Here is a 19,984-nt window from a genome sequence, read left to right as displayed (position 1 = left end):
GATAATGTGCTGCGAATTGGATTGAGAAATCTGGTAGTGATTTGTTTCTGTGAGATTGTAATGGGTTATTTGTACAACCCTTTCCAATAGTAATTTTATTATTGTAAAATGTACATTTTAAGGATTATTTTCAGTTTCTGATGAATTTTAGTTCAAGTAATTAAGTCTATGCTATAGTTTTTTGAAATAACAATGGATTGATCAGACTTTTTTGTTTGGGTGGGTACACAGTTGAAGTACTACCTATCTTTACTATTACTATTTTTTTGTCAGCTATATATTATCTTGACGTTGGTATTGGGGTGCACTATAGCATGACCCAGTATTGATATTATGACATATTTAATGTTAGTTATGAATTCAATGCATATCTTAAGTTGTAATCGTGATTCTTGTCCCAATGATTTACGTAAAAATCTGTCTCTTATTGCTTCTTACACCTGGGATATATGATGTCATTATTTTATTTATGTGCGCTGCCGAGCTTCAGCTGGTCAGGATCAGTCATTTGAGGCAGATATTTCTTGTTAAGCACTGATAGACATTATGCATGTCAACATTGAGTCAACACGAAACAGCTGCTTGTATGTTCCAGCAGTGATTCCCAACCAGTGTGCTGTGCGGGATCAGTGTGCTGAGGGAAATTAACCAGTGTCAATTATTAAGACAAAAAAAGTATTTACTTTCCATCAGGGGTGTACCAATACAGTTTTTGACCAATAACACATGCATCAATATCAGGGCAGAACGACAGAGCGTGATACGTATGACTTTTTTTATACGATTTGATACGGTAAAAGCAATTTCTATACGATATTTCAATATTTTGAAATAGTAACAATGGCTTTTCTTTAAATAAATCTATACTAATTAAAAGTAACTCTATATTATATATTTTTATTGGATTGTTTTTTAATCAAGTTCAGCTTTACTGTTTCCAAAATGTAAAAAAACAGCATTGATATTACAACTAGCTAGTCCTCTTAAAATTCTGCAACAGAAATAGATCATTCTATTTTTAAATGCAAACTTTCTTCATCAGAACATTGCTGTTTGGTACATTGAATGAGTATTTTGATGGATGGTTGAGATGTCCTACTGTGTGAGTGGTCATTGCTCGCACCATTTATTTGTCTAGTTAGGAAGTTAGGTAGTTCAATGGTTAGTTACAGTCAACAACAATTGCTGAGTATTGTTTAATTTCACTTGCCAGCATTGCAGTGCCACCCATTCTAAAGGCATCACTCACTTTGGGAAGGTCGAGGTGTTCAATAATTGTGCGCCGATGTTTTTTTTTTTTGTCAGGGATAAAATCTATCAATTATGTGTTGCAGAGATACTCATTTAGTTTAATTCTCACATTCTTCCTAACCCCACAGCCCATGACAGCAGATCAGCCAAGATGGCATTCTCATCTCGTTTTTCCTTCTGGGAGCAAAAGGGAAGTCTCGCTTGGAAATTTTGCAAATGAACCTAACCTAGCATGGCGTTTTGAATTAACACACTGTCACATTTCGCCACTGTGTGTCAGACAGTCAGAGATTTTTAGAGTCTATGCTTATTTTATTCATTTATTTATAGTTAATGGTGTTTCAGTAGTGGAAGTTTGGGTGATAAAAATTGCCTGATTTCTCTTGAAGAACAATCAAGATGATGCACGTTTTGTGGTTTGCATGGGTTGGTGGACAATGCTTTATGTCAAGTAGAAACACTTTTATATGCTGTCGTTTGTATTAAAATATTTAGGTCAAAGAGGAAAACAAGCCAGACAGCAAAAATGTGAGTGATTTTCTTTTGATAGTAAGATACATTAGTACTCAAGCAAGGTGTGTGTTAGGTTTATGATTTAAGATTGATCACCAGTAACAATAATAATAATAATAATAATAATAATAATAATAATAATAATTTAGCATTACATTTTCTCTTTTAAAGTAAAATGGATGATTGACATTGTATGATTACTACATCATACTGGATCTTCCTTCTCCCCTTGTTCGTCTCTGTGAGTAGTCAGATACTAGTGATGGGCTGTCCAACCGAGCCAAGTCTGTTCCTGCTCTTGACCCTGGAAGGGGGATATACCGGGCATTGAGCCCCCCAGCCGTTGTATCTTCAGACGTGGTTGGTCGAGTCAGGAGTCCCTCGCCACCTAGAGTCAGAACACCTGTTAAAGTGCCAGAACGTTTCAAAAGCCCTGAGCCATCATCATCATCAAAGATGGCAGAGCGGTTTAGGAGTCCTGAAGCAAGACATAATTCTGTGTCCCCAAACCTGATTACAAATGGTAAGCAAGAACAAAATGATGTTGCACCATGTGTGAGCTTGCCGGACTCTACAGATGATCAAGGTCTGACTCGCAAGAAAGTAGTGAAAGTAGTACGTCGTGTTGTAAGGAAAGTCCTGCCCTCGGAGGTAGAAGAAACAACTGTACCAACACATGCATCAGAAATTCCAGAAGTAACCAGAAATGGTACTGCTCCAACTTCTGTGTCCAAGAGCCCGCTGATGTCTGCATTCTCTTTTAAACACGAAACAATCAAAACAGAAGACAAAGAAGACATTTCTCGAGGATCAACCAACTTGATGATGAGAGGCAGGACAAGAGAACCTCGATCGAGAATACGTATAGGTGACCATGCAGAAACAAAAGAACTGGATAATAAAATTGATAATGTGGAGAAAAAGCAAGTTGAGACCAACAAAGAGATGAAAGAGGATACAGACTCCCAAAAGTCTCAAGAGGACAATTTATGTCCTCCTGTACAATCACCAGTAATCCCTGTGACTGAAGAAGGCGCACCTTCAAATAAATCAATTCCATCGCCACATTTTACCAAGTCCTCCCATTCCAGACCGACATCTTTGCCACAGGTCTTTGGCTTCATCCCAGCACCCAAGCCTACGTCTTTGCGTCCACCTCCAGGCTTTATACCTGTTACTAGACCAACAGCTTCTAAAAAATCCATCCCTACGAATGCAGAAATTGCAGCAGTTCCAAAAAAGACCTCACTTCATCCATCATGTCATCATGTCTCAAGCAATCAGCATCCTAAAGTGAACCATCCTCATCAAAGTGTCAGCTCTCGCCCTATGCCTTCTGCACCAGAAGTCAGTCCCACTCATCAGCCAGCTGTCGGAAAACAAGAGGTATTGTTTTATTACGATGATCTTCAGAATAGAAAATAAAAATAGAAAATTACAATTTTAAAGGGGAAGTAAACCCCAATATATTTTTACAATATGTTGATGTGCCCCCTCTTGTCTAATTACGGCCTTCTGATTTATATTGTGTTTGTAGAATGAGGTAAGTGGCAAAATTCACCCATTTTTATCCATCTCAGGGGCGGCCATTTTGCCACTTGCTGTTGACTGAAAATGAGATCATGGTTACCAACCTCTGGTCAGAACCCATCACAGCTCACTGGATTTCTGAAGCTGAGCCATGATTGGGTGTGACCTGAGACCTGGCTACTGTGATGACATTTTCAGTCGACAGCAAAGTCAAAGTCAAAGTCAGCTTTATTGTCAATTTCTCCACATGCCAAAGACACACAAAGAAACCAAAATTTCGTTCCCCGCTATCCCATGGTGACAAGACATGGCCCACAATAGACAATCAAGTAAACAAGTAAACAACAGCGTGCTGAATAAATAATGAATGAATAACACAACAAATAAATAAGAGGAGCAAAAAGGAGCAAGCGAGCGTACAGCAGACATTCCAGAAAATAGCGCAACAGTGCCACACGCTATGCAGAAGGGGGTAGCGAGTTCAGGGTCCTAACAGCCTGGAGAAAGAAGCTGTTGGCGAGTCTGGTGGTGCGGGAGCGCAGGCTCCTGTACCTCTTCCCAGAGGGCAGAAGGTCAAACAAAGAGTGAGCTGGGTGACTCACATCACTCGCAATCGTGGTTGCCTTGCGGTCGAGATGGGAGATGTAAATGTCCTTCAGGGAGGGGAGCGAAGCACCAATAACCTTACCAGCCGTATTCACTATGCGCTGCAGGGTCTTCAAGTTCTGTTCAGTGCAGCTACCACCCCAGACAGTGATGCAACTGGTGAGGACGCTCTCAATGGTGCCACGGTAGAATGTAGACAGGACTGCCTGAGGAGCACATGCACGCCTGAGCTTCCGCAAGAAGTACAGGCGGCGCTGAGCTTTCTTTGCCAGTGACGCGGTGTTTGCGGACCAGGAGAGGTCCTCACTGATGTGCACCCCCAGGAACTTGGTGCAGCTCAACCTCTCCACCACAGCACCGTCGATGATCAGCGGCAGGTGTTTTGTGTGAACCTTCCGGAAGTCAACAACGATTTCCTTGGTCTTGTTTACGTTCAGCAGGAGGTTATTGTCCCTGCACCACGTGGTCAGAAGGTCGACCTGTACCGAGTCTCGTCGCCCTTCGTGATGAGACCCACCAGAGTCGTGTCGTCAGCAAACTTCACTATGCGGTTGTCGCTGTAGGTCGCAGTGCAGTCATGCGTCAGCAGGGTGAAGAGCAATGGACTGAGCATGCAGCCCTGGGGGGCCCCCGTGCTCAGAGGCGGAGATTTTGTCGCCAACACGCACCACCTGAGGCCTCTGACAGAGCAAGTCCAGTACCCAGGACAGAGGGAGGTACTGAGGCCCAGCTCGTTGAGTTTGCAGATGAGTCTCTGCGGCACAATGGTGTTGAAGGCAGAGCTGAAGTCCACAAACAGCAATCTCACATATGAGTCCTTTCTCTCCAGGTGGGTGAGGGCCGAGCAAATAGCAAAATGGCCACCCCCTGAGATGGTTAAAAACTGGTGGATTTAGCCTGTTAAGTTCATATTCTACAATCGAAACATTAATCAGAACACTGTGTTTTGACACGTTGGGATGCACAGAACATTGTTAAAAGAAAAATTTGGGGTTCCTCTTGCAGTGATAACTCCTGAATTTCTAAAACCTGCATAATTCTTTAAAACTTGGAACTTTTGCAGTCAATAACCTGAGCTCCCTGAAGATACTTTGCCAGGCCTCAGCTGCGGTCAGCTGCAGTTGTAACTTGGTGGTTGTTTGAAGTATCGAATCAATTCTGAAACTCACAGGTAGCCTTTAAAGAACACCAAGTACTGGTGTAATGAGCTTGTGTGAATTGTTGACGTTAAACATCTATGTGCAGATTTCTTGCTCTCCAATCAGTGTACAGTGCATTGTAGTAATCGAACCTGGATAAAATATAAGCATGGATGACATATTCTAGGTCTGACTAATAGAGGTACGGTTTCAATTACTAATGCTTAATACCACCAATTCTTTTTCTGATCTGGTACCGAGTAGATTTCAAGATAGTTTCAGCTATGCTGGTCCGTTATAACTATTTTGTGCAAACACTCCTTGTCTATATCCATTTTGAATGATGAATTTTTTAATTTTTTTTTTTCTTAGGAAACTTTACCTGTTTTTAGCCCATCTATTCCTATGTAAACCTCATGACTAAAGCGATAAAATTGTTGCGTTGGACAATGGTCGGAAGGAATTCTGGACCAATTTGCGGTTCACGTTCGTTTTCCACCGTGCGCTGTGACTTTTTACATCGTGTGTTCGTTAAAAAGTTGAAAACGTACCGTAAATGTTTTGTGGCATTAATTTAAGCAGATAGTGTTTGTTGTTGGGACTTAAATTAGAACAGATCACATTTCATGAGTAATAATAATACATTTTATTTATAAGGTACCTTTCAAGGCACTCAATGTCGACGTACAACATAAAATAGCATATACCATAATTCCGGACTATAAGCCGCGACTTTTTTCCCAAATTTTGAACCCTGCGGCATTTAGTCAGGTGCGGCTTGTATAAGATATTTTTCGTGATTTTTGTGATGACTTGATCACTTTTATACACTCGTAAAAAGACTGTGGACCACTGTTGTGCGGTATCTAGAAGGAAAAAAATATATACTATTTTGAAACACTACTATGGCTGCTGCTTATTCTGGCTGTCTTGCTTGTGACTATTATGAGCTTTAGTAGGAATGCACGCTCGGTGACCTGCGTCAAAGGGCTCTAAACCAGGGGTGTCAAACTCATTTCTTTCGCAGGTCGCATTGTAGTAATAGCTTCTTTCGGAGGGCAATTATGACTGTCAACCCAAATAAATGTATGAGCACCTCATTATATACAGTAAAAGCTACAAATCAGATGAGTAAAAACTGGTCAAATATAAAAAAAAAAAAGATATTATTAAAAGTAAAGACAATTTGCAATTCTAGTAATGACACACGAATTTGATGCACAATTTGTCTTCGCGGGCCACATAGAATGATGTGGTGGGCCGTATCTGGCCCCCGGGCCTTGAGTTTGACACCTGTGCTCTAAACCCTTTCTCTTACTCTGGCATGTGACTCAGAGATTACACAAAGCAGTGGCGCTGTTTGGACCATCTGCATTGTATTAAAACCCAATCTATCAGCATTTAAACTCAATTCTTCTGACATTTTGCTCACCAAAAACAAGTTGTAATGAATGTGAACTTTTAATGCATTTTATTCAGAAGGTTACTTTGAACCCTGAGGCTTAAATGGTGGCGCGACGTACTTATGGATTTTTACGGCCTCCGGCCTCCAGGGGGCGCTCTAGCAGGAAGCAAGAGCGAGACAGACGAAGAAGAGATAATGCGCCGAAGAAGACGTGCTAGTTTGTGTTTACAACATTTCGCGCATCACGCAGAACGCGATCAAGACGGACATTACTGAAAGGAAGCTTTTATACACAAACCGTCATTATGGGGGACAAAAGAAATGCATATGATGCCGCTTTTAAGGTAAAGGCAGTTGATGTTGATGACATTGTGTTGCGGCACCCTTTTCTTTATTTCGTGGTCCCGTCTACTCTGGAGCTATACGTGTCGCTCGTTAGTTTAATGTAATTTAGTGCTTTGTGCATGAATAAGATTAGCATGAACAGACCCTCATCACACTCGAAGAAATGCATAAAAGCGACGACAAAAGAGAGACTGAGAAAGTGTGAGGCGAAGGATATCTAACGCTATTCCAATCGGACACTGGGCAGGAAGACTTCGATGGTTTTAGTGCACAGGAGGAAGATGAAGACGGCGTTTGTTTTCACTTTTACTGGTATGTTTTTTTTAACCAGCCTGGTTAGTGCTGTGCTACCATGTTGCTGCTGTGTTACCGCCGCGTCTCAGTGACTTTTACCGGTATGTTTTATTTAATCAAACCCTATTCGTGCTGTGTTACTTCTGTGTTGCTGCGGTATTACTGCCGCGTCACAGGCAGTGTTTGGAAAGAAATGTTAAGGTATGTTATTAAAACTTTAAAAAAAGCTTTCTGTGTCCAGTCTTTCTTTGTTAATAACTTGCGTGCACACTTCCGTGTTGCTGCGGTACTACTGCTGCGTCACAGGCAATGTTTAAAAAGACATGTTAAAGTATGTTATTAAAACTTTAAAAAGGCTTTCTGTGTACTGTCTTCCTTTGTAAAAAACTCGTGTGCACGTGCAGTTTATAGTCCGGTGCGGCTTATGTAAGAAAAAAACTAAAATATCCCCGAATTTTAGCTGGTGCGGCTGAGAGTCCGGTGCGGCTTATAGTCCGGAAATTACGGTACACTTAAAATAAAAAGAAAAACATTAAAAATGACCGGAAAGAAGAAGAATACATCGCACATTTTGTCTTGCACTTTTCATAAAAATATTTTGTGCTACATAAAAGCAACAAAACTTAAGTTAACTACAAAAGTGAAACAACAAATCAAAGAGGATAAAAAAGCACAAGGCAATAAAATAAAAATTACACATTTCATGCAAACACTCAATTAAATCCAAATTCTTGACAGAGTTTAATAATTCACTTTCAACTTAATACATTTGGTGATGTTTTTGGAGACACTTTCATCTGTATAAAATCAACGTGGTCTTTGTTCCTACCATCTGAGTGACACATAAGCTGGTAATTAACTTGCCCTGAGTTGTCTGCCATTCTATACTTTTTGTAATTTTTGCATTAGTGCCTTCGGAGTGAATGTAATTCTGTTTGGCCTATAGGTAACACTGATCAGTCCCACCGAGGAGGCTCGAAAACGGCTAATGAGGATCTTCAGTGCACCTGTAAATGTCTGCACTGTCCGTTTGCATTGTGCGGAGTGTGCATTTTGCTTTCTGGGGAGTTGTTTTATTGTGATGTATGCATTGATCTCGTGAAAGAAGAAAATAACAAACTAACCAACATAAACTCCCATGGTTGTCATAGCGAAGGTATTGCTGGTCTGTTATCTGACATCATCAATGAATATGGCAACTTAACTTGCTCTGCAAATTAACCCGTGGTTGCCATTCCTCATATGCTTATTACTATTGTATTTAAAAAGAAACACAACAAAGGAAAGTGAAGGCAGAGCGCCTGTCACTCTCCTGTCCGTCGTTGCAGTGTGATTTCTGTATTTGGTTCATTTCACATTTGAAGGATACCATTTTAATTTGGTGTGTCACTGATCCATCTTTCAAAGCATGCATTAATATACTCTGCACATCATATTAAACTACAAAACTACATTTTGTTCTGTGTGCTTGTTGATGGTTTAAGATTTACTGTTATTTGGTCTTTATTGTGTGAGAAAAATATGCGGTAATCCCTCGTTTATCACGGACAATTGGTTCCAAGACCACCCGCAATAGGTGATCTGTGTCACCCTCTCATTTTTAACATACATGCATTTTTTTGTGTATCAATAAATGTATATTAAACCGTATAAGTGCATATGTTATCATTAGAACATTAAATAATGGTTTCAAGCATGTAAATACTATATTAATAGTATAAATGACATACAGAAAATAATGTATAACTAATATAAATATAAATATGATACACGTGTGTGTGTGTGTGTGTGTGTGTGTGTGCGCGTGTGCGCGTGTGTGTGTGTGTGTGTGTGTGTGTGTGTGTGTGTGTGTGTGTAACATATGTAGATGTAGCTAAGCTATACAGACTGTAAATGTTTTTAGAACTCTTATTATTACAACAACTTTTTTATAACAAGGTACAAGTGTATGTACTGTAAATATGTTTTAGAACTCTTTTATTATATTTTTTTATATGACAAGGTACAACACTATACACAATATGTTTTTAGCACTCTTATTATAACAACCTTTTTTATAAGTGTACGTACTGTAATTGTGTGGGCACTCCCTGCCTTCTGCTGGCGTGCGGGCAACTTTTGTGCCATAATTCCTCAATTTAGAATTTTTATTTTGTATTCTTGAATTTTGTATTAATTTATTAATTATTATTTACTATTATTTATTATTATTATTTATTATTATTATTTTTAATTTTTTTTTTTAAAGATCCGCGATGTACTGAAGCCGTGATAAATGAACCACGATGTAGCGAGGGATTAGTGTATTTTTACTCTATCTATTTATGGGCTGATTGGACGTTGGGTTGGATATTGTGGCCCAATTTTTTTTCATGCGTATTTTAGTGGTCAATTTCTTAATCAGATAAAAAAAATTCCCTTAACGGGTTGTTAAAATAGTCATGGTTTTCTATAATGATCCTTTGGCATGAGCTTTCTTTTTGTGATAACGTGGTGTAACTGCTTCCAGTCAACTGATTAGCTGACAGGAGATACTTGCATCTTGTATCTATGAAAATAGATGAATAATACTCACATATGATGCATGTACTATATTCGTCTCTCAATTGTGACTGTAATTTTCCTACACTACAATATTGTGCTGTAGTTGAATACACAAATATTACTTCAAAAGGGGATTTTAGACCAGTTAGTGTCCAGTATGACCAGTATGTCCAATGTAATTTGCTAACGATATTTTAAATATTTAAAAACTACTCTGTATTGTTTCTATTTCACATGTTCCCATGTTTTCTTTGCTCATATGTGAACTCTAACCTCCTTTTTACTGGCCAAAAGGAATCAGTGGAAGAGGACTCTGTAGCCCTCCTTCAGTCATCTCATGCTGCTTCTAAGCAGTCCCAGGTCTGATCTGCACGATACCTGAGTTTATAGCTCCACACAAAAATCACAAATCACTGTTTTGTGCTGTGTTACAGTCACCCGTTTTGCCTGCTGAGTGTAATTTTTCCGAGTCACCTTTTTGTTGTCAATAATCATGCCTAGCTTAAAGGGGACATATTATGGAAAATTTACATTTCAATTTCTTACTAACAAACAGCACTGCTTCTGACTTGCCTCCTCACTCATGAAATTTGAAACAACAAATAATTTTTTTGAATTTTGACAGAAGAATGTTGAACATTTTATTTAGACACCAGGGAGTTGTTTTACACTGTGAAAATCATTTGTAATAATGTGTCTCCTTTTGAAAAATAAAAGCTTTGCTTATTTTATCATTGTGGTTTTGCCCATTGATAATTGATGGATGGAGGTGTGTTGATGTGCTTTCCACACTTATAGATATGACTTTGAAGGAGCATGTATTGCTCAATGGACTTTCTTCAGTCTATTTTTCACTGCATGATCCACCTTCTGTTCGGGGTGGTGTGGAACTGGAAAGACACCAGGCTGACTTAAAGTCATCTCCATGATGCCTTGGTCACTTATTGTCTCTTTGTCACTTAGGTAAAGACGGAGGAGCAGATAGCAGCAGAGCGGGCTTGGTATGGCTCTGAGAAGGTCTGGCTGGTCCATAAGGAGGGCTTTTCCCTGGGTGAGTTAACACTGCTTTGCATGTCCTGGTTTGAACCATTACAAGATGATCCTAATTCATGATATCCTCCTACTTGTGGGTCGCAATGACGCAAAAGCATCTGGGCTCCATGTGGTACTATGAAATAACAGTAATTTCCCACAAGCCTTTGTGAAAGACCTGGATTATTGAGACATCGCCATAATGTCTGGACGACAAGACGCCAATTTTTTCCCCTCACTTTGAACCCACGGCTTTGAATGTGACGTGATTATGGATTTTTACTAACAAGCTTCATGTCACACATTTACTGATAGTCTCGTCACATCTGACCACTGAAATTACCGTAAATGTCACAGTAAACCAAGAACCTGTCCGAGGTGGTGCTCGTCTTGTTGTGTCAACTGTGAGTCAGTTGTGTGGTTCAGTGGGCATCTTACATGATGAGCGGCGGGAAATCTAATAGAAAAACTGTCTTCATGTGAGCAAACAGGAACTTTTGCTGACGTTTTGCCAGTAGATACTGATGGGTTTAGTGCACAGGAGGAGGACGATGAAGATAACGCTCAATTACTTTTTGGAAGTCTACTATGTAACTAGAAAATGCAATTTATGGAGAAATTGCGTGTGAAGGCGAAGAGGTTGAATAAATATTTGGGGATAGCTAAGTTTAAAGTTGGAACGGGTTGAAAAATGTAGAAATTAGAAGGGAAAAACAAAATTTTTGAGAATTTGGCGTGAATTTCAAAATTGAAAATTTGGAAATTTTGGTAAGTGGGAAGTTGTGGAATAGGTAGGCAAAAGATGAACATTTGAGAGTTGGAACTGGTTGAATCGGTCAAAAAAAATGAAAATTGGGAAAAATTGGCGTGAATTTCAAAATTGAATATGTGGAATTTTTGGTAAGTGGGAAGTTGTGGAATAGGTAGGCAAAAGATGAACAGTTTAAAGTTGAAATGGGTTGAATCGGTTGAAAAATGTAGAAGTTACAGCAAATGTTGAATGCCCCATAGAGAATGAAGGGGAATTTAAAAAAAAAAATTGCGCCAAGATTTTTTGAAATTTGGAACGAAATGAAAACTACGGGTTTAAAAGGTTCACTTTGGAATTCTAAAGTCTAAATGGGTTGAATTGGACAAAAACTGGAAAAGTTTGAGCAAATGTTCCCCATAGAGAATGAATAGGAATTTAAAAAAAAAATTTGCGCCAAAATGTTTTGAAATTTGGAACGAAACGAAAACTACGGGTTTAAGAGGTTCACTTTGGAATTCTAAAGTCGAAACGGGTTGAATGGGACAAAAATTGTACAAGTTAGAGCAAATGTTGAATGCCCCATAGAGAATGAATGGGAATTTAAAAAAATTTAGAATTTTTTCAAATTTGGAACGAAGCGAAAACTACGGGTTAAATAGGTTCACTTTGAAATTCTAAGGTTGAAACGGGTTGAATCGGACAAAAATTTAAAAGTTAGAGCAAATGTTCAATTTAGGTCACTTCTGGTTTTATTTAGGGCACTTCTGGTTGAATTAAGGTCACTTCCGGTTTATTTTGGCCACTTCTGGTTTAGCTGACGTCACTCCCGGTTTATTTGTGTCACTTTAGGTTTAATTTAGGTCACATCTGGTTTATTTGGGTCACTTCGAGTTTAATTTAGGTCACTTCCGGTTTTATTTGGGGCACTTCCAGTTTAATTTAGGTCACTTCCGGTTAGATTTGGGGCACTTCGGTTCAATTTAGGTCACTTCCGGTTTGATTTGGGGCACTTCCGGTTCACTTCATGTTAAAGTTGGGGCACTTCCGGTTCACTTCCTGTTCATGTTGGGGCACTTCCTTTTCATTTCGGGCCCTTACTGTTTGTTTTGGGGCACTTCCGGTTCACTTCGTGTTCATTTTGGGGCACTTCTGGGTCAATTCAAGATGGCTGACACACTGTGGAAGTAGGGGAGAAGGGGTGAACTGGGTAAGCATAGTGGAAGTGGGGTGAAGGGGGTGAATATGGTAAGCAAAAGATGAACAGTTGAAAGTTGGAACGGGTTGAATCGGTTGAAAAATGTAGAAATTAGAGGTGAAAAATGAAATTTTGTGAAATTTTGCGGAAATTTTAAATGTGAAAACGTGAATTTTTTTAATTTGGCAATTTTGGGAATGTCGAGAATCTTTCCGAATGTGATTTGAATGTGCTGAATGATGTGAATTTCAAACTGGAACGACGTAAATGTGAAATGTTGAATGTGCCATTAAGAATGAATGGGGAAAAATTAGTTGTAAATTTGCGAATTTTGCGAAAACGGAAAATTTTTGGAATGAGAAAATGCAAGCGCTCATGTCATGAATATTTGGAATACGTCAAAAGTGGAATGGAGTGAATCGGTTGAATTATGTGGAAGTAGTTGAAGGACAAAAAAGTGAGGAGAATAAAATAGAAGAAGAAGAATAAAGTGAATGGAGTAGAATAACATAAGCCTTCGCCTTCACACTAACTAGATGTGTACAGCATTGTTTGGACAAAAGTATTTCTGGGTGTTTAAGGTTATGATTGCTTATTTAGGGGTGCCTCATGAAGTGATCAAATGTTACTACTGAAAAGACCAATGTGGCAAAAATGATAAAATGTTGATATGATTTAATGATTGTTTCAAGGCTGTTAGAGATGAAAGGGTATGAACAAAGATTATTACAGTCATCAGTATTATCACATCGTTATATAATGCATTTTAGGTGAATATACTAGTTACATGCATCTATAATGTCGAAGCTTTATTTAGCATTGCTCTACAATCTTTGCACATTAGTCATGTAAAGAGCAGCAATGAAAATGAATGATCATGCGTGATAAACTAAAATGTACTTACACCATGCCTCGCTTAATGGCTTTTTATTACCCCCCTTCATTGTCTGCATACAGTCCAATTCTCTTGGATTAATTTTAAATATGTAGTTTTATACGTGTCATATTTGCTGGTGAAAAAAATCTCAGCATTACCTGGTACGGTTAATAACTTCTCCTTCTCCTTTTCCATCTCCTTGTCCCTCTCTTGCTTCTCCTTATGATGCTTCTACTGCTCCTCCTTCTCCTCTATTTTTTTTCTTCTCCTTCTCCTTCCCTGATTTCTGTTCATTTCATTATCATGTAGCTCCTTGCCTGTTGGTAACATCTCAAGTGTATATATGACTGACACAAATGTATGGTGGCTAATGTGAAACTATTGTCGTCTTTGCTCTATGCGCAGCAACGGTGGTAAAAACTGTGCCAGGGTCCCTGCAAGAAGGCAAGGTGAAAATCCAACTAGAGCATGATGGGACAATACTTGATGTGGATGAGGATGATATTGAAAAGGTGAGTGAAAGAATCAAGGAGAAAAATAGATGACTGCCTCATCTCTCTCCAGTATTCCCTTGCGAGTTCAAAATTCATCACAGTTCATCATTAACACACCCTCTATATTGCATTTTTTAAGCAATATCATGAGCAAAACGTCTTCCTTGCCACAGGCGCTCACTCCAGCTTACTGACAAACAGATTACTGTCCTTAAAATCCATAATATTGTGGCGATCCTTTTAATAATTTCAGAGTTTGACAAATACTAAAGTCTCGCACACATATTTAAACAATATCCGATGTTATTGTGGCACTCACTCGGCGAGTACTTCAGCACAAAATTCAATGCGAGTATAGCGACGTGCTTCGTCCATGAAATGACGAGGAGTACATGTACATGGTTAAGGTGGTCTTGTAAAACGGCTCTCTGCTTCATGCTTCTGTGTTCCTCATTCTGGGGTAGGCACTTGAAGCTTTGGAGAATCACAACAGACCTTTTCCTCGTCTGGGAAAGCCAGTTTAAAAAACAATTGAGTATTCTTGTAATCACACAAATTGCCGACAGTGCAACAAGCTCCCAAGTTGTGTAAGACGATCGCTTAAAATGGAAAGGTAGACACATATGTCATTAAACAGACTTCAGCATGAATACAGTTTGACTTTGTTAGAAGGGAGATGTGCTTCAGTTGTGCACTTACTCTTAGAGTAACCCATACTGTATCAAATATTTATGTTTGGGATAAAGACTTCAGAAGTATGTGGAAAACAATTTCACGTTTTCTTTGCATCCACTGACAAACCAAATTTCGACTTCCGAACCAGTGCACCACGGAAACGGAAAATACGGTACTCAACCTAACCACAAAGGTGGTGTAACAAAAAATTATACACACATTTCTCATTTCTGGATGAAATGTAAACTTTTCCAAAATGATTGTTTTTTTGTATAGCTTGTTGCACATATTTTACATGGATCCAAATATTTATTTTCTGACTTAACCTGCTTGTTTCAGGCCAACCCTCCATCATACGATCGGTCCGAGGATCTGGCTTTGCTGCTCTATCTTAATGAATCCAGTGTGATGCATTGCTTGCGGCAACGCTATGGAGGAAACCTCATCCACTCCTATGCTGGACCCAACATGGTGGTCATTAACCCTGTCAGTACAGCCTCCATGTATTCAGAAAAGGTAACTGACAAATATATCTCAAACATAGACGACAGTAATCGCCAAAGAAATTAAAAGATGAATAAGCTGCTTTTATGTTTCGTTTTTTTCAAAATGCAGGGCAGGGCTATTAAATTAATGAATAAACAAGGCTGCCGTTTAAAAAAATTACACGTTATAAATGTTTTTATTAGGGCTGCCAAAGTTAAAAAGCATAAAGGTCGGAGATTAAATACAACATTTAAAGCCCTGAAAAAATGTAACTCATTTGACATGGATAGATCTACTTTCTGTGGCAACCTATAACCATTGCTCATGTTTGCAGTCAAACTTAGAGTCACTTGCGCAAAGGACAATACCTGTAGGTAGTTTTATACCTGTGGGTAGTCCATTTTACTTTACGTTTACTTACGTACTTTACTTACGTTTTTTTTTGTTCGTTCCAATTTAAAACTGTTCAGCTCATACCTACTCCAGAAAAAAATCACATTTTCAAAATAAAATTCCCAAATTAATCTTTTCTAGATATTTTTAATGATTTGTAATTTGACGATTGGTACATTTTACTTTTCATTGACAACAAATGTAAAAGTAGTACAGGGCAACCTCGAATCCCCACAAAGCCTTTATAAATGGGGGTTTCAGACTTGCAGGAGTCAGCAGTACCATTCAAAATTCCCGCAGAAATGTAATATTTATACTGTAATATGCAAGCAGTTTAAGGCAGTGAAGCAGTTAGGTGGCCTCAGAGATTTACTCAGTGCTGTCAAATTTAGGCAACCGTAAAATGTCATATACCGTATTGGCCTGAATATAAGATGATCCTGATTGTAAGACGACCCCCTCTTTTTCAAGACTCGTTTGAAAAAAGACTTTTTGAACACCAAATTTAATTTTTGTACAGAAAATGATTGTATCTGAAACAAATGATCATAACAATATATTCGAGAGAAAAAGCATGTTATTTTGCCTCATTCAAATCATGCAAAAACTGTCTATCACATCTTAATATCTGAACATTTAAATATGTAAACTAAAGTGCAATCACATTTGTAAATGAATGGCTTCTGGTTTTTAAAATGTAAATAATCCAATCTGCTGTGATAAAACAACAAAAGTGAAGTCTAACTGTAACTGTAGTCTTGAAACAAATCTGAATAAGGAAAAACATTGCAATAAAATAATGCAAACTGCTACCGCTATTGTTGGGGAGCCTGAGGACCGAGGGGGTTGGCTCGGATGGTTATGCGCTTTTTGCTCCCGGGTGTCGGTCAGAACACAGGAGGGAAGACGTGGTTCAGTTTTGATTACTTTACTGAATTATTGAATTAATCATAGTAACAGGCACTATGGCTCATAGGGGCATACAGGCAAACTGACAAACTGGCAAAAGGGTATAGGCACATGTTTGGTCGTAAGGATGTGAGAGCAGGTGTGTGTAGTGTACATGGGTGAGTCTTTGAGTGTGTGAATGTGATTCTTGTGTGTGTGATTATTGTTTGAAGCGTGTGAAGGGTGTGTAGGGTGTGTGTGTGTGTGGTTCTGCAACAGACAGAAATACAGCACGTAAGTCAACGCTCAACTTCTGACGCCACACAACACTGGTAAACGGCACACATTACAGAACTAACTGTACATAACGGTTCCGCTATACTAAATAACCATAAATGAAATACTCTCGACAACAAACCAAACACAAGTTATCGAGATAACAAAATACATTTGCTGGCGACCGTTAGTCGCCGTGTCGCTGCGTAACGGCTGTAGTCATGCGTGTACGCTGCTCGTACGATGCGAGGCAAACTTAAAGGAGCGCGCCGGAGCTGTCAATCAAACGGCACGCACACGAAGCAAACCGCGATCGGACAAACGGCACAACAGTGGACAGTAGTAACAATGAAATGTATATACAGTCAAACCTCAGTTTTTGACCACAATCCGTTCCAGAAGGCGGTTCGAGAAGTGAATAGTTCGAATTCCGAATCAGTTTTTCCCATTACAAATAATGGAAAAAAACCTAATCCGTTCCAAGACTAAAAAAAAAAACGCCTTTTTTAAGCATTTTTTTCATTTGCGCATTTTTGTCCGATCGCGCAACTGCAGCGCACTGCCGAAGGCGCAACCGTAGTGCGCTGCAGACCGCGCAACTGCACCGCGCTGGACGCATTATTGTGACTGAGCCGTCGCTGAAATTTAGAAAATATTTTTAAAGTCCTGATGTGCTTTCCAAAATGTTAGTGGACCTCAGTGCGCAGGGAGCTTAATTTAGCCCGATCGCGCAACTGCAGCGCGCCGGGCGCTCACTGTCGCATTGCTTTAAGAGCGTCTTTGTGTTTTAGGATGGCTTTACTGCTCCCACTTGTTTTCTTTGGAGGCATGATTAGGGGTTAATACAATCCTCAAAGTAACGAAAATACAATAACGAACGGAGTCACTCGGCATCCGGGTCGTGCGGTCGGGTTTTCTCGGGTCCTCCCGGCTCATCTCGCGAGGTTCGACCTCCGAATTTTTGTTCGACAACCAAAGCCAAAAAATCTCGACTTTTTCGTTCGAATTACGATTTGTTCGAGAACTGTGATGTTCGAAAACCGAGGTTTGACTATACTCACTTTGTGTCAAAGACGCACATGATCACAGCAACATACTCAGTCGATACCGGCAACTTTTAACTTACCGCTACGTACAAGTGAATGGGTATACTGTCCCTGAATGTAAGACGACCCCCACTTTTTCAGTCTTATTTCAATGCAAGAAACATCGTCTTATATTCTGGCCAACACGGTAGTACTGATACTACGTCCTCCTCCATCAGGTGATGCACATGTTTAAAGGGTGTCGGCGTGAAGAAACGGCTCCCCATATCTACTCTGTGGCCCAGTCGGCCTACCGTAATCTTCTCACCACAAGGCAAGACCAGTCGATTGTACTACTTGGAAAGTCTGGCAGTGGCAAAACCACCAACTGCCAGCACCTTGTCCAGTATTTGGTCTCTATTGCTGGCAGCACAGGCAAAATCTTCTCTGGTAAGCATTAATTATACTTTTTAAAGTGGTAGTAAACCCCAATTTTTTTTGTAATAATATTGTCTGTGCAGCCCAATGTTTTATTTCTGGAATATGAATTAAACAGGCAGAATCCACCTGTTTTTACCTATCTCAGAGGGCGGCCATTTTACCACTTGCTGTCATCACAGTTGCCAGGTCACAGGTTACGGCTCACCAGTTTTGTGAAACTGAGCCGCAAACTCATATTCTACAAATGTAATATTAATCAGAATGCCATGTTTAGACTAGTGGGGGCACATACAACATATTATTGTAAAGAAAATTTGGGGGTTGACTTCCCCTGTAATGAAGACTGAAGTCAAACTGAAGCACAAAGCACAATTCCCTGAATTTCTGGACTACAAAGTGCACCTAATTTAAAGATGCAACAGTTAAATTCAGCTGTAGAAATATATGTACGGTAGAACCCCTGAACTCGACGCTAATTCATACCAGAAGGAGCGTCGAGAAGTGAACCAGTCGAGTTCCGAAGCAATTATGTAGTTTAATTTTGTCTAAAACAGTACATAAAACCTCAATAAAACAATGAAAATACAGTATAGCTAAAGCTTAGAGCACAGTCTTACACGATCCATATGCGGTGCTTGACACATTGGACATTTAAAAGACAAATAATACATATTTTGTTTACAAAAGTCGCGTGAGTCGGGACGGATTCCCAAGCTTTGTTCGAGAGCGGAGGCAAAGATTTTTGGGTTATTTGGACATTATGGGTTAAACTGTGTTCTGGGGTTCTACTGTACATACAATGGCCATTTTGCTTCATTAGCCGCAGGTCGCTATGTTATTGCAGCAGTCAGTAGAGCCTTTTCTGTTGCCTGGTCTTGCTTATGGAATTACCTCCACTTACATGACAAGCCCCCTGTCTGGCCATTTTTAACACTCTTTTGAAGACCCATTTTTATTCTTTGAATCTTTGGATTTCGACTGACTTTCGATTGTTACTGTTATGCTGCTGTATATTAATTTGTGTTTCAATTTATTGTTTTCACTGTCTTTGTTGTTGTCCCATTGCTCTATGTAAAGTGCTTTGTTCCAGCTGTAGCTGTTGTGCTATATAAATGAAGTTGTATTGTATTGATGTTAAAAAAGTAAATTTCCCTCCATATCACGCAGCGGAGAAGTGGCAAGCAGTCTACACAATCCTTGAGGCTTTTGGTAACACTTACACTTCAATGAACGCCAATGCCAGCCGTTTCTCACATGTAGTGTCGCTTGACTTTGATCAAGCTGGACAGGTGGCATCTGCATCTATTCAGGTAACACAGAATAGTCATTACACCCTGATCTACTGTGCTGTTTAATTGCGCAAAATCTGTTAAAGAACAGTGGCTTTTCCTGTTTTCTAATTCTGCTTAGACAATGTTGCTGGAGAAAATGAGGGTGAGCAGACGACCGGACAATGAGTTAACCTTCAACGTTTTCTATTATATGATGGCTGGGGCTGACAGCACCCTGAGGTGAATGTACTTGTATCTTAGTTGCCACAATATATCCGGTCCTATATATTTCCAGTTCTCTTGGCAGGGTTTCTGAATTAAACACTGATGCTCAACTTGGGCGGTGAGACCCCGAAATGGTTCACAGAGCCATTTTGGGTGGGTTGCAAACAGGCAGGAAAAAAATAATAAGTCCATAGCTTCTGATCATTGTATTTGTTTTTAATTTGATGTTCTGTATGGCCTGGGAGTGTAATATCAATTAATACATATAATTTACAGTCAAAACTCGGTTTTCGATCACAATCCGTTCCAGAAGGCGGTTCGAGAAGTG

The 19,984-nt window shown here is 39.5% G+C and overlaps 1 protein-coding gene across 11 annotated transcripts in view; it reads left to right on the top strand.

Moving 5' to 3' along the window:
- Positions 1-19,984, top strand: part of myo18ab (myosin XVIIIA b) — a 166,797-nt gene that overhangs the window by 28,735 nt on the left and 118,078 nt on the right. For 6 of the 11 annotated variants that reach the window (XM_088380160.1, XM_088380164.1, XM_088380159.1 and 3 more), the window contains exons 2-12: positions 1,380-1,442; positions 1,748-1,779; positions 2,014-3,150; positions 8,030-8,092; positions 9,922-9,987; positions 10,591-10,678; positions 13,888-13,994; positions 14,991-15,167; positions 17,959-18,169; positions 19,328-19,470; positions 19,571-19,671. In XM_088380160.1, the coding sequence (XP_088236286.1) occupies positions 1,403-1,442; positions 1,748-1,779; positions 2,014-3,150; positions 8,030-8,092; positions 9,922-9,987; positions 10,591-10,678; positions 13,888-13,994; positions 14,991-15,167; positions 17,959-18,169; positions 19,328-19,470; positions 19,571-19,671 (2,165 nt within the window). In that variant the 5' untranslated portion in view covers positions 1,380-1,402. Of the gene's footprint in view, positions 1-1,056; positions 1,443-1,747; positions 1,780-2,013; positions 3,151-8,029; positions 8,093-9,921; positions 9,988-10,590; positions 10,679-13,887; positions 13,995-14,990; positions 15,168-17,958; positions 18,170-19,327; positions 19,471-19,570; positions 19,672-19,984 lie in introns of those variants that run through there. The other 5 variants (XM_088380157.1, XM_088380158.1, XM_088380153.1 and 2 more) reach the window with 4 other exon arrangements.

Source organism: Syngnathus floridae, chromosome 7, assembly GCF_059516105.1.
Source record: "Syngnathus floridae isolate MCC-2025c chromosome 7, RoL_Sflo_1.0, whole genome shotgun sequence".
NCBI lineage: Eukaryota > Metazoa > Chordata > Actinopteri > Syngnathiformes > Syngnathidae > Syngnathus > Syngnathus floridae.
This window is presented reverse-complemented; position numbering and strand designations above follow the sequence as displayed.